General features: G+C 39.1%; 1 protein-coding gene across 1 annotated transcript in view; it reads right to left on the reverse strand.

Annotated features, from left to right (window-relative positions):
• The window catches only part of LOC306900702 (cytosolic carboxypeptidase 6-like), a 257,938-nt gene that overhangs the window by 109,400 nt on the left and 133,290 nt on the right, over positions 1 to 15,248 (reverse strand). The window contains exon 5 of the mRNA XM_079467926.1: positions 9,350 to 9,566. Within this exon, the coding sequence (XP_079324052.1) occupies positions 9,350 to 9,566 (217 nt within the window). The remainder of the gene's footprint in view (positions 1 to 9,349; positions 9,567 to 15,248) is intronic.

Here is a 15,248-nt window from a genome sequence, read left to right on the forward strand (position 1 = left end):
CATGATCCTCCTGAAGAAAGGAAGAACCTTTCCTGAGCTATGCAAAGTAAGCAACGCAAAAAAACAATGTTACAACTTATATTTATATTTTTGTATGTATGCATATATGAATTATGAATTTTTTCGCCTTTTTTGATGGCACCACAAACAATGTTCGTTTGCAGAGTGTAGGGATCTGGAGGGTACATAAGTCTGTATTAGCGAGTGAAGATATGGGGGTGCCGAACCAGTGGTGATCTTGTAGGCCAAGAGCAGAGCTTTGAATTTAATACGAGCAACTACAGGGAGCCAATGAAACTTCATGAAGAGAGGAGGGACGTATCCTCTCTTCAGTTCATTGAAGACCACTCTTGCCGATGTATTCTGTATCATCTGTAGAGGTTTGGTTGTGCAGGCTGGAAGTCCAGCCAGTAGCACATTGCAAATTGTACAGTCTAGACAGGACAAGAGCCTGGACTAGGACTTGCGTTGCATGCTCGGACAGGAAATGTCTAATTTTCCTAATGTTGTAGAGATAAAATCTACAGGAAATGGTGGTGCTGGCAATATGATCTGTGAAGTTTAGCTGATCATCAACTACCACTCCCAGATTTCTGGTGTTTCTGGAAGGTTTGATGGTTGATGAGCCAAGTCCAAAAGAGCAACGGTCCAAGCACTGAGCCCTGATGCACCCCTGTATTGAGATCTTGGGACCTCTCCAAGATACTCTAAATAACCTACCTGAGAGGTAAGACTTGAACCATTCCAGAGACACTCATAGCCTTGAGGGTCGACAGGAGGATGCGGTGGTTAATTGTGTCAAATGCAGCAGATATATCCAGTTGGATGAGTACAGATGATTTAGAGGCTGATCTTGCCAGTCTCAGGGCTTCAAAAGACCGAGAGCAGTGCAGTCTCGGTGGAATGATCAATCTTGAAACCAGACTGGTTGCTGTCCAGGAGGTTGTTCTGCGAGGAGAGGTGGATAAATAAAACACACTCAAGAGTTTTGGCAATGAAGAGGAGAGATATCGGTGTAGATATCTAACAGTGCAGGATTAATAGGGGTTTCTTCAGTAGCGGGGTAATACGTGCCTCTTTGAAGACTGTGGGAAATGTACCAGGGGTGAGAGACGAGTTGATAATGTGGGTCAGAGCAGGAGCAACCGATGGAGAGATGGAGGAGATGGCTGGGGATGTGATATAGCGGGCAGGTAGTCAGGTGTTTAGAAGAAATGACCCTGAAAACATCATCTTCAGATAAGAGGGAGGCAAGCATGTGTCGGGGGTTTGGGCGTGCTCAAGAGGCGGGGGCGCAGATAACTGCTTATGTACTTAATATGTATTTATGAGGTTTCATATTTGCTCAAGTTTTTAAAGAACAACCAGTTCAAGTGCAACATTCTAATGGACTATACACCAGGTGTTCACCAGGAAAAATATATAACATTTCACCCAAACTACAAAAAACACTCATTTGAGAGAGACTGATGATAGAATGAAACAGCCAGTGTTTGTGAGAGCTCATATAATAGTCATTGACAAACAGGGAAAGTCTGGTGAGCCCTTCAGAGGACAATATCTGGCAGCTGGTGCAGAGCTCTTCAAATTACTAAACCTTTTGGACAGGCATTTACAAAAGATTTGACAAGTAAACAGCAGTGTAAATGAAAGACGGAGAGAAAGCTAAATAACAAATACTGCATGTGATGGACCTGGGCTTGATTTCTGCTTTGCAGTCCATAAACAACCAGATTTCATGCAATTATCCATCACTGTTTCACAGCTCACGGATTCTGCCTCATCTTCGTCTCATACACCTCCCTGTTTCTTCTCCGCCCTCCCTCCATCTCTGCGGTCCGACTTTGACCTTCTCTCTTCACGCAACGCAGATCTGCTATTGATTAAATCTTGGCACGGGGTGTACAAACACAGAGATAAACCTGGGCGTAAAGTAAGAGAGAAGGAGAGAGAGAAGCGTGCGGAGGCCACGGACGCGTCCGTCCAAGTAGCTTTCCATCCTTTATTCCTTCTAACAGGCTCCTGAACAAGGTCCCCTACTGTTCTTCTGTCTGCAGGGGTTCAGTCACCATTAGAACAACAAAAAATGACCTTCCCCCTCACAAACGTTTGGCTGTGGATTCTACATGTCTTACCTCTTCTCTTCCTCCCCCTTTCCTCTTCCCCACAGACAGCCATCCCTTTTCCCATTTTTCAGTCTAAAGGGCTCACGAAGCTGCCTCGTTCACACATAGAGCAATGAATGTGTATGAATGTGCGGTCCACGTGTTTCATGACACTCTGGGATCCAATTATTCTAGAGCATTTTGAAGTTTTTAACAGGCTCTGACGAAATCTGCAGATGTTTTGCCTTCCTTTCTGTGTAGATTTTTCTTGCAAAAAATATCCAAAAACCAATACAATTGACATGACTAAATGGAAATAAAATGTTCAAAGCTGTATGTAAAAAATTTGCTAAATGAATAAAACAAACATGCAAGACGTCCCGCTGAGGTCCTGGCTATTCTAGAGGGAATACTTGCGCAGCTCACACAGTCAACTGGGAATTTTGATTTATGTTGCCATTAAAAATCTTAAACGCTTGCGATCTATAACTTTCACCGTAGCACTCTAACATAACCACCCTCATGGTGCCACATAACAAACTTAAAATTCCCTTTTTGATATGATAAAAGAAATAATTCATCTTAGTCAACTAAACATTGGTTTTTCAGATTTATTAAGGGAATTTAAATTCGCCTTCAGCTGCTTCTTGTACTGATGAAACATGAGAAATCTAACACTGCTCCATCCCACAGCCCAAAGGTGCAACTTTAAGATGGCCATTAAAGAGCCAGTAATCACAAACACACACATTTCACTCCACCTTCTATTTGAGCAGCTATTGTTAAATTCACTCAAATACGTACTACTGGTGACGGAGGATAAAAAAGATTGAGGGAAAAGTGCTTACCTCGCACCTTCTGACTACATCCATAAACCTGCACTCCATCAACCCAGAGACGGGACCTTGTTTGACTGCTTAACGTTCATCCTTCACAGCTAGCCAGTCAACTCGACTCACATTTTTAAATGCTCAGTCAATTCCAGAACCAGATGAGCAGAGGAGAGATTTTTTTCAGATTTTCAGGATTTTAGAATAGAGAATGCTAACGGTAGTGGGTGACTATGTACGGCCGCACTAAAGATTGGTAAAGTCTTACTTTTCTTGGGACGAAAAGTTTACTATGGCTATGTATTTTAGTTTCATCTTGTTAAGGTTCATGTTTCTAACTTATTCGTTCTTACAAAACGCTCAACAGCACTGAAATACGTTACATAAACAATCATCAAATAAATGTGTTTAGTTGCGCACTGTACCAAAAAAAAGTAATAAATATACACTAATGATGAAATGGGAACTATGAGGATTATAAGGACTTTAGGAGATTATGTTTCGCCTGAAAAATCTAAACAAAATAAAACTTAATTTAGTCATAATTTAGAAATGTATGTATACATTTTCATTTTAATTGAGTAATTTTAATAATTTACTCAATGTAGTCAAATTTTGTCTAAAACTTGCAGAAATGTTTCTCAAGCAGTTTCACCCCAATATGCTTTTGAAGCTTTATTAAAGGAGTTCCCATCTATTATTTGCTTTTACTGGCTGCTCTTTTTTTTCATTATTTAGTCCAAGTCATCCATTTCAAAGTAATGTTTTATTAAATAAAATTGTATTAGTTTAAAATGAAAAATGTTTATGTGTGCACAATTATATTGTCTATAAAACATATTACAGACATTTATACACCTTCAGATGAAAACCTTTTTAAAGACAATGAGACACATTTCATTCAAGTGTCCAAAAACTGTTGATTGGTACTGATATTAAAAAAAAACACACAAAAAAGTGCACCGGTTAAGTTCTACACGCTGAAAGCTGTCTAAAATGATATTAAACCTTTTGTGCAAAATACATATATTAACCTTAAAGATATTTAGACTAATTTCTCACGAGTTCATCTAAGTCCTCTAAAATATATAAAAAATGTATATGTCAACATCAAATATGTCTAAAGTCTGTCAATCATGTGAAACATAAACCCACAGAATTAATTTCATTCATTCCATGACGGAGGCTTCTCGTCATTTAGATTATACGCGGGTTCACGCTTCAACTACGTGCAATGGTCCAAAACACAAATATTTAGAATAAATTATATGTAAGTGCCCATTTAAACCCCAACCTGGCTAAGCTGCATTATACTGTACACACACAGCTGGTGGAACTGTCCCCTGGAGTTTTACAGAGCGCCTCTGAAGACCGCGGTCCCCGTGGAGGAGATGCGTCTGCATCTCACGTTAGAACAACAGGAAACCTCAAAGATGAAAAGATGAAGGAGAACAACACAGCAGCCGTCAGCTGCCCCGAGTCTGCTCTGAAACAACCGTCTCACATAACAGAGAGAGGTGTGAGAGAGAGCAAGCCATATAAAATATACAAGAAAGCAGATATTTACTCTGGCAATGTGTGTAAAAAAGATTGACAAGGGATTTGTAAAGGCCATTTCCACTAGTCATAGATTTATATGATCTCGTCAATCATTCTGTGCGGTCAACTGACCTTATTGGACAACGGTAGCACTAAACAACGATAACCTCAGCAGCTTCGCTTGAGGCTGTTCCCTATGGAAACTTTATGTGCAATAAAACAGGAAGAGAGAGAGAAAAATCTGGTTATAAAACCTCTAGGTTGGTTTGAAATGCACAACATTGTGTTCATTGCAAACATAAAAATCAACCTGATCCTGCAAACAGACATAAAATGGTAAAAAAGTACATTACCCAAAACAGATTCAACTGAGTATACTGTTGCTCTCAAATATGCTAGAGAAGGTTCAATCTATGACTAAATAAAATGCCTCTAATATGCCATTAACATTGGGATTGGTGGGATTTTATGTGACTTTGTTTTTTTAAGAAAATGCTCCAAACAAAACAAATTGATTTGTTTGAGAGTCCGGGCAGTATTCTGGATATTTCGCTCTAAATTTACATGAAAAAAGAAACAATTATGCTTACGGTGGAACAATTACCTTACCTAACAGCCTCATTTTCTGGATATTAATATAGGACTTTCATTCTCCCCCTGTACTTTCTACAAACAACAGCTTCAGTGCTTTGAATAAAAATCACTACCACTAAATTTCAATTCAAGCATTTGTATCTCTATAAAATGAGATCTAAAAAAAAGATGTCATTATAAATACACAACATAAATGTTTCACAAATGACATGTTAAACTGATTCTTTTAATTGCTAAGTATTAATACAAATCTAATCTAAAATAATCTAATGCATAATAAAAATATATTACTTATTAATTGTATTACACAACTTAAAATTATATAAATGGTTTGGGTTAGATTTTGAATCTCAGAATTTTAATAAAGACTTTTGAATATATAGTTTTAAATCCTGGCTATATAATAATTCCAAATGTAAAGAGAGAGAGAGAGAGAGAGAGAGAGAGGGGGGGGAGTGAAGTGCTGGTCAGGCCCTCAGGCTGTATTCTGTCTGTCTGCTTGTCTACGAGATTCAGCTCTTTGTTGCAGTAAGTGCTCTTGCTAGGCTGTCAGATCCACAACCGTTGCTCTGTCTCTATCTTCGGCTCCACATTTAGAAAGAAGCAGACGCTTGAAATTCAAAACAACAGCATCCTCCGCAAGGAAGTGGGCTCGAATCACGTGACGGGTCTCTATCGAGATTGACAGGCTCTCTGCCAGCTCGACCAGACTCAAGGTTGCATGAAAGAAGAGATAGAAACATGGGAGTGTTGTCTAGACAGCAGGTCATCTGAGTCATAACCAGACCCAGATGGAATATGCCGACTTTTTCAAGCGTTTTCTGCTCTGATTTCAGAACAAAACAGAAAATCAAACATCAACCTGAAGAACACTAACAAAGACTTTGAAAGTTAACAGCCTAATCAATATGTCACAATCTTTAATAAAAATAACCCACAAGAGGTGCAAGAATGCGTGCAACTATTATTCACTAAACATTTTGCAGAGTGGGTGTAGCAGATTCTGCGTGGGCCCAGTCATGTAATGTTAGCATCACTAAAGTATTTAAAAGACCCTGAGGCTCTCAAATTTAATGTAAATCAACAAATACACATTGAATGCTTCATTTCATATTCAATTCTGGTTACATTAAATATGGAACTTTCAATTCTGCTTGTACAACTGCTTGTACTGTACATGTATCAACAAGTTACACGCTACACGGCTAAATAATTCAGATGCATAAACGCAGATCTGCGAAGAGCGCGAAATGCAGATCTGAATTTGATCTCCTTTAAATATTCAGATTGCCCGAGCGTTTCACGCTCATATGTGGATAATGCATTTTGATGTGCAGCCTTCAAAACAACTTCATCCTCCATTTGCGTGAATTTGCTGATGCAAACTCGCCATTCAAGATGGGCAACAGCGAGCAGACGAGCTGACGGTAGAAGAAGCTTCAACGCATAATCATCCATCAAAAGGAGTAACTGTCACAAACTGCCATGCTTCTCTGTCTTTAAAACGCTCTTAGAGGACTTTGATGACTTTAGATCCAATAAACAGATGCGATGATTGCTGTTCAACATGACAGTCGAATTACGGGTCTGAATGTTAAAACAAAACCATGCGAGTCAATTGAAGTGAAACGTGTTCGTCCATATCTGTTTATTTGACACTTGATCAAATCCGTCTCTTAAAGCAGGATCACGCGGCTAGAACAAACACCAATGCACTCATCAATCAAACCACAGCTTAAAGTGATAGTTCAACCAAAACCAATGCAAGTGAATGGGGGCCGGTTAACAACATTCTTCAAAATATCTTCTTTTGTGTTCTGTGCAAGACAGAAAGTCATAAAGGTTTGAAATGACAAGAGGGTGATCAAATGATGACAGAATGTTATTATTGTGTTCACTATCACTTTAATTCAGCGTTTGCTTGTGTCTTTTGGAGCAGCAAGTCACAAATCCAATTTTTTCCATTTCGCATCGTAAAACAAACGTCTTTAATATGTCCCTCGCCAACTGGAAGAATTTTTCAAAGAGTTTGACCCTGTCAGCTGAAGGATTAACTGAGCAAAGGAGGTAATTGATATGTACAAAACGTCTCTTTTTGTGATGCATTCTTAACATTCGCTTGCCTCATTGAAAGGGAAAGATATGAGAGACACAATCTTTCTTTAATGAGAAAAATAATCCCAGTATTACAAAAATCCAGTCCTCAGTGTTGCTCTACCTACTGTATGTGTGTGTGTTAAATTCCTCACAAGGCCTTTGTTTAAGTACATCACGTCTTTCTTACACCAGAGAGTGTTTTACTACTGCAGTCCAAGCTGTTGTAGCCTCATCCTGCTCTTTCTCTCTCTCTCTCCTTCATTTCTGCAGGTCATTAAGAGTGTTGTACTGCCACATTCCCAAGAACAGAGGACATAAAAAGACAAATAAGGCCATAAAATGCCTCTATGCCCATGCATACAAATACACTCTCTCTTTCTCTCTCGCTCACTCTCCTTTCCCCCCGTCCAATACTTTCACTCTTGTTTTATCTGCTACATGAACTGTAAAAGTCTTGCACAAGGAGGCTTATTCTCCATGCTAATGAAATGGAAAGGGAGCCATATTGGCCCAAAATGTCTTTAGACACTTAAGCCACACTTACAAATGCGTGAATGGCATTATGAAAGAAAAAAAATCAAGCCAACTAGGTAACGCTAGTCCCGGTAAATGCTAACGTCATGTTTATGTACATGCAGATCTACACTGCCGTTCACTCCAGTAAGTTTAGGATCAGGTATTCATTCCTTAATAATATTTGATCTATTGTTGAATAAAAAAAACACATCAACACAATAGTGTGGTGAGAATTATGTTGTGAACTTGTGACTAAAGAAAACAAAAAGAAATCAAAGCTATGTTCTCTTTCGGTGTCTTAAACGTCGCTAACATGTCTGAATTTGCTGAATTGGCATTTTATCAGCCAGTTTCTTCAGGTCTTATCCTGAAATGCTCTTCAAAAACAATTGAAATAGTTCATATCTATGCTGGGCTCTTATATCCAAATCATCTAGAAAAATAATTTCAAATATATAAGCAAATGCCTTTAAATCGAATTATTTTTGAGATCATAAAATATACTTCAGTCAAGAGATCTTAAAGTTTTAAAATCGAAGCGTGCTTTTGAAATGCTAAGTGTCCTCATTCATGCCGAAGGCAGTAATAATATCTTCTACATACAGGTGAAAAGCAAATATATTTAAATCATAGAAAATGTCCATAATGCAATTGATAAAATAACATTACCTCAGTAGATGAGTAAGCCAAGACAGATAAAACACTTGGCATTACACTTCATCAACTTAATGGGGAAAAATCTATTATTATTAACCAAAAAGTTGTAATTTGGCTGTAATCAATTGATTACTTTCAAGAGAGAAGACACTAGAAGCAGCATGATATTAAGAAATGACTGGCCAAGCCTCTCGGTTTCCTTTTTTTTGGTTGGGCAGGACCCTCTGCACACCAGCATACTACGGATTGTAAAATACTGCATACATGAAGTTGTTCATTTATCATTCAGGAACAGCAGTGCAAAAAATTGAATATTTAGTTTTTAAATTGAACAACATTCTCTTTGTGATTATTTGCCAAAAAGTGTTTGCCTAAAATAAAACAAAAGCCCCTTACTTTGATAATTTGTTATCTAACACAACAACATAAGTATTCAACTATTCTCCGGAGCCCCTTCGTAAATGATTCCCTGCATACTGGTTTTGATTTTATATTAAAGTAAAAAAAAGTTTTAAGTCTAAAAACTCTGAATGCAAGCACAACGAAGGAACATCTCCCAGTTATGCGTTGGTTTAACAATACTGTACAGCTTTACCATGTATTTTTCTCCGGATGTATTTGCCCTTTCAAAACACAATTCATGTGAAATTGATTTCGTTTTTTACATATTTCTTATTCATAAATGTGCTTTCATCAGTGGTTTCCCGTGTCTGGGTCTCCCTGACGAACGTGAGAGTGATGAAGGCCCTAAAAGAGGCTTTAATCTCTCGAGCATTCCTAATGAGTTTTCCTCTACAATTATTTGATAAGAGCAGAGACGGGTCTAGGCACTGTGGATGATCTATACCTGTGCAGATACACACGCACACACATCATGCATACTCACATGATGTGAGGTAAATGAGCATAGCAGATACTGAAAGTCGGTAACACAATAAAGAAATGACACACGGCAGACAGGCGCAAATGCACTAGCAACGCATTGTATATATTGTGTATGCAGCGACTAACCACGCTGAAGCCCAGGTGCTCACGCCGCAGGTAATCGAGATTTCTGCGCTCCAGGCTGGCCAGGTAATGCTGCAGACGCGAATAGGTGTAGGGGTAGCAGTAAGCAAACTGATAAACGTCGTCCTCGCGGTCGAAGCAGAAGGCGAAAGACATCACATAGTTCCTCCTGTGGTCTGGGCAGCGGTAGTAATACACATTCTTGGCCGGCAGTCTTTGCCTGTGACGAACAAAAAAACAATGAAAGACAACATGATCCTAATTTCTTAATATGCCTCACTAGCGAAGTATTAAGTTAGCATTTGATAAAACAACGTAAAAAATACCTACTGTGGATGGAGCAGAATATATTAAACAATCACATGATAGAGAAGACAATAAAAGACAAGAAATAATAAAGGGAATAAAGATACTTGGAGGCAGATCAATGTGAAATGTGACTTCACTCACATCACTGTTGTTTATTTAGAGTCTCATCTCTGTCTTTCATTCTTCCCTTTTAAAAATCTATCCAGATGAAGGAAAACACGACCAGCAAACAGTAAACAATTCAAACTTTTACAGTGCACAATGAGCACCCCTCATCGGTATTATGGTCGACTGCCAATCCTCAGAGAGAGAGAGAGAGAGAGAGAGAGAGAGAGAGAGAGAGAGAGAGAGAGAGAGTGAGAGAGTGAGAGAGAGAGAGAGAGAGAGAGAGAGAGAGAGAGAGAGAGAGAGAGAGAAAGCGCTAAGGAAAGGCAAAGAACCGAATGGAAGAATGGAGTGAATAACATGTGGATGAATAAAGATGAGCAACAGAGGAAAGAGAGATCATATGAAGACCTTTAGTCCTGCAATCTCAATTCTTTCTACCCTTGTCTCTTGAACTTACATATTCTGTACCTAATGTGCACGGATGTGCTTAAGCTGGTGTCTGGTGTTTTATCGGTACATTTTAGAGGGTTATCAGGATTTGGGGCTGCTGTACTTGTTATCCTCTACGTATAAATAACTGAGTGCCCTAAGTTAATTAGGAATCTTTTAAGGAGACCAACTGAAGCTCAGCAGAAGTGTTATGTAATAGGAAAGTGCCTCAAAATGTGGGAGTACATCAACTACGGAATGACTTCAGCAGAAAAATACACAACTTCTGGAACAATCCAGTAAGTCTTGCCTATGTCTGATTGAGATGGTTTTAAATGACCTTAAAAGAGGTCAGACATCCCAGGAACATCACCCAACTGAAAACGTTGACATGGGGTGTTACATAATAGCTTTCCTGTAGCTAAACTGAGCAGGGCAATAGCAATGGAAATGAGATCTAAAGTATAATGCATAAAGATAAAGACAAGAAAACACTGTTTGCTTGCCGATGAACATTTATGTAAACAGTATACTTTACAATAAGGTTGTATTTCTTAACATTGATAAATGTTTGGTAATGCTAATCTTGAATGATTGCAAATTCCTATACAATTGTTCAAATTTGATCACTGTGCATTTTATTTTAAAAATGAACTTAAATGAATAAATGCTGTATAAGTATTGTTCATTGTTAGCTCATGTTAGCTAATGCATTAACTGAACATCTTCACTGTAATGTGTTACCATGTATCGCTGCTGTCCTTCTGAAACCTCATATCTCCATATTTTGTGATTTTTATATTTTGCCATTAATCATTGTTATTAGTCACCCTTTATGTTTGTCACTGGGTTTGGCAAATATCTAACCAATTGAAAGTATTAAAAAGTGCTTTTCAACCTTGTCAACACGGTATGCGATCATTGAGAAAGCTCAGAGTTTTTTTTATTTCCTGAAATCTGGACACCTGACCCACTAACAATATATTCTATTGAGTACCTCAGAGGTAACGTATTTTTGTATGCGAGCCCGGAAGCGAGTTAGCATTTTAGGACTTCCGCTCCATCGCCCCAAAGTTTATCTTTTTTTTTATGGGTTTTTGGTAAATTGCATGAAATAAGGTCTGTAGTTAACAAACCCCAAAGAGTGTACATGATACATATGTTATAGCAATATGTGCAAAATAAAAGAAAACATGTCATTCACATACACTGTCTCATTCCAGACTCCTCTGCTGCCTGCACAAAGTGAAGCGCTGGGCAGAAATGAAGGTGAATTTGTTTCCTCTGCAGAGAAAAGGAAGGCAAATGAACGATTAAACTGACTATTTCTCTGGGGTGTAGGGCTGCTATCTTTATGTGTCTCAATATAACATTAACATACTTGATCTGCTCTAAAGCTTGACAGTCTGAAAGTCAGCTTTACATGCAAAATAAGTCCATCATCAGTCACTTTCACAAATCTACAATGCACCAGATCCAGACCAACACTTCCATCATACAAACGTAAATGATATTTACTCATCATATACCGTAAGTATACATATAAATGTGCGTGTGTCAGGGTTAACCATGCTTGCTGCAGTATTTGGCCCGTGTTTGACTGGGGTTAGGTTTACGACCCGCGTCTGTTCGCCGTGCACCCCGGGCGCACTGTCAACCAAATACGCACACACCTCTCCCCACACCGGGTTAATGAAACACAGTGACACCTCACTTAATTTTTTTTATTTATCTGTTTGGGCATTATCCCAGTTCCTCTCCAGCGTTTGACCTTGTTGGCTACTGAGCGAGTCGTGGCTATTGATTTTAATTACCCAGCGGGAATTTACTGCTCGCCTTCCCCGCGCCGCTGCGCCACTATTGGTCAGAGAAAATAGCTTTGTGTGTTGCTCCTCTTGTGATAGAGAGAGAGAGCGTGCTTGGTGAATCTTGAACCTGCTGGGTGGTTTTCTATCTTTACCGCAATGCATCTTCCGTCCCTCTATCATTCACTGTTTCTCTCCTCTTGTTGTGGCTGCTGGTAATTTGTTTTATCTAAATGATAGTGGCCCATGCCTCCCTGTGCTGGTGGATGTGCTACACTGCCCCCCGTTCCCAAACACATTTATCTCGCTGTGCGTCTGAGGGCAAGCAAAAAAGTTTGGCACACAATATAACCTACACACACACGTGGCTTAACAATTCAGCCGTGCCCCCCAAAACGCCACACACACACACGCTTCTCACATGGAGGAACACACACACACAGCGAGATGTCACTCTCCAGCTTTCCTCCGGAGAAACACTCAATGCCTGGAGCTCAAGGTCATCAGTTTAAAAATCTAAGTTTCCAACTTTTAAGAGAAAGTGTAAAGAAATCGAAACTTTTTTCAACGCGAGCAGGAAAGGATATCAATGACCAGCGGTAGAGCTTGTATCTCTATATGGCCCCAAAAAGCCTGTGTGCCTGCATGTGCTGTAAGTCGAACGTCTAAAGCATCTACCGAGGTGTCATTCTCCATTGCAGCGTTTTTCAACTTCGCTGGCAAGAACACGACGGGGCCTTTGAAGCCGCGGCGGCTGTCGGCTTGCCTCTGAAGGGAACTAGACGAAGGGGAAAATTGCTGGCTTTCATACGGAGCGGGACATCTTGTCTATATTCTCAAATCAATCAAGCGTAGAGGTCATCACAGTGGCTCGCGTTTCCCCGGTCTCTCTCTCTCTTTTTCTCCCTCCCGTATTCCTTTAAGAGCACCGCCTGTCATGTGTTTAATGTTCTGAAGGTTAAATGGTTTCAAATATGAGCATGAATCTGTCAAGTGACACAATTCTTCTCTCATCCATCTGACAACATAGCTAAAAACTGAAAAAAACGGATCTATTACATATGCGGATATTACATTTTAATCACGACAACCATACTCTGTGTGTTGAGGTTTATGTGGCCTCTTTAGAGGTAAGTCCATTCTGTCTAATGGCTTTTAACATATTCTAACGTCTAATATTCATTGTTGCAGATTTTCTATTGTTGTCTTTCTCATAATTATCCACTGTAATACAAGAGGTAGAGGGAGTGGAGTGGTCCTCCTGTGATTGATCTATCATTTGGGACATGAATCAGACTGGAGGAAAGCACTGGATGGCACAGTTACTAAGCAACCTCACTTTCTTTGTGGTCGAGCTGTCCGTGTGCGATGGTATGTTTGAAATGAGGGTTTTTTGCCATGTGAATTTGCCACGTGATTCACCAAATCCCGAAAAGCAAACGCACGTGGATGCTCAAAGACTGGAGACTGAAGGGCTCTCATTGGCCCGTGTGTGCACACAGGAAGTGCAGAGAATCATCTCTATAACATGAATGACAAACTAGGCAAACCTATAACAGTTATGGTGTATATGAAATATATTGTTTTTAAATAAACCCCAAGTCAAAATTACAAGTGGAAAGTTTCGTAGATATGTCAGTGAGAGAAAAATGGTTGATGAAATGAATGCTATCTGTTGTTGATGGTAAATTTGTGGAAATGATTAGTTTTCTTGACCTCAGTAGATGATTTTAGTAAGTTATTCTCTCTCTTATGCATAGTTATAGAAACATATATTTTTATTTGGACATACAGTTTCATCGGACGTACAAAAACTTACGTGTTTGGTTATAATAAAACCATTTATTTTATATAATTTTTTATTAATATTAATTTCTGATAATAGTGTTTTTGTATATTAGTCGTATGAATTTGAATACACATGTATATATATATGTCTAAAAATTAAAAAGTGGCTTTACAAGTCACTAGAATTAAATTATATTGAATTATATAAAAAATCTATAGAAGTGCAACTGATATTATACTTACGAATTGTAAATCCTTTCCACAAGGACTTAAATGCACCATAACAACAATAGATCTTTTTTATTTCAGTCTCAGAGAAAGCACGTGCACCGAAATGAACTCGGGGCAGCTAATGTTCCTTACACTACACTGTTTAATTTTACTAATGCTAAGTGAGTCTGTAGGGGTTTAATAAGAAGAAGCAGATTAACTTTGAGCCTATCGTGATTTATGACTAGATCACTAGATTGAAAGGCATAGTTGAGTTTTAGCTCAAGTGTTTATGAATTCTACAGAACGGTATTAGCTTGTATATCGAGTGCTATCATGGTGAAACATGTTAAGTGTGTGCAGTGAGCACAGAAACTCACAAACGCACGTTAGAAGCTGAGCTGCAGTGCTCTTCACAAGCACACAGGGACACGTATAATAAGAACACGCTAAGAACCCTGGCCATCACGTTGCCTTCACAGCTCGTAAATCATTCGCTCATTACAGCTCACATCATAAACTTACACCCATGAGAGAGAGAAAGAGACAAACTCTCAGGGTAATATATTCCAACCTAGCGCTCTTTACAACTGCTGCCTGATAAGAAAAAAAAGAGCGTCCGGGCATCTCTGGGGTGATATTTGGCTGATGATACCGGGACATTAGAACGCCAGCCGGGACATTCAAATGCACCACCACGCATTGGACTATCTTCAAAAAACAAAACAAAGACAGGATACGGATATTCCCGAGTGTCTGTGTTCAGATTAGCGGTAAAATTAAGCAGTCCGCATGCAGAAGTGCTGCAGAAATGAAACATAATACTTTTGATCAATTTAAAGGGGAATATCGGGAATATCATTTACTTATCCTCATGTCATTCCGAACCTGTATGACTTTCTTTCTTCGGCAGAACACAACAGAGGATATCAGGGAGAACATGAGTAGCTAAACAACATTGAGCCCATCGACTTCCATTGAATGGACACAAACCACAACAACATTTCTCAAATTATCACCTTCTGTGTTCTGCAGAAGAAAAAAACTAATACAGGTTTGGAATGACTTAATAGTGTGTAAATGATGTCAAAACTTTCATTTTTGCGTGAACTGTTCCTTTAAGTGTGTTTTGTGTGCTCTTCCCTTGGCCAGCAGATGGCCTTCGATGTTGTGTTTTGGTGCTCAGAGCAATGCCCCGCCATTTTTCCAAAATGACTTATGTTGCATCATCAAATAATAAAAAGGAAACAAGG

Source organism: Barbatula barbatula, assembly GCF_947034865.1.
Source record: "Barbatula barbatula genome assembly, chromosome: 11".
Taxonomy (NCBI): Eukaryota; Metazoa; Chordata; class Actinopteri; order Cypriniformes; family Nemacheilidae; genus Barbatula; species Barbatula barbatula.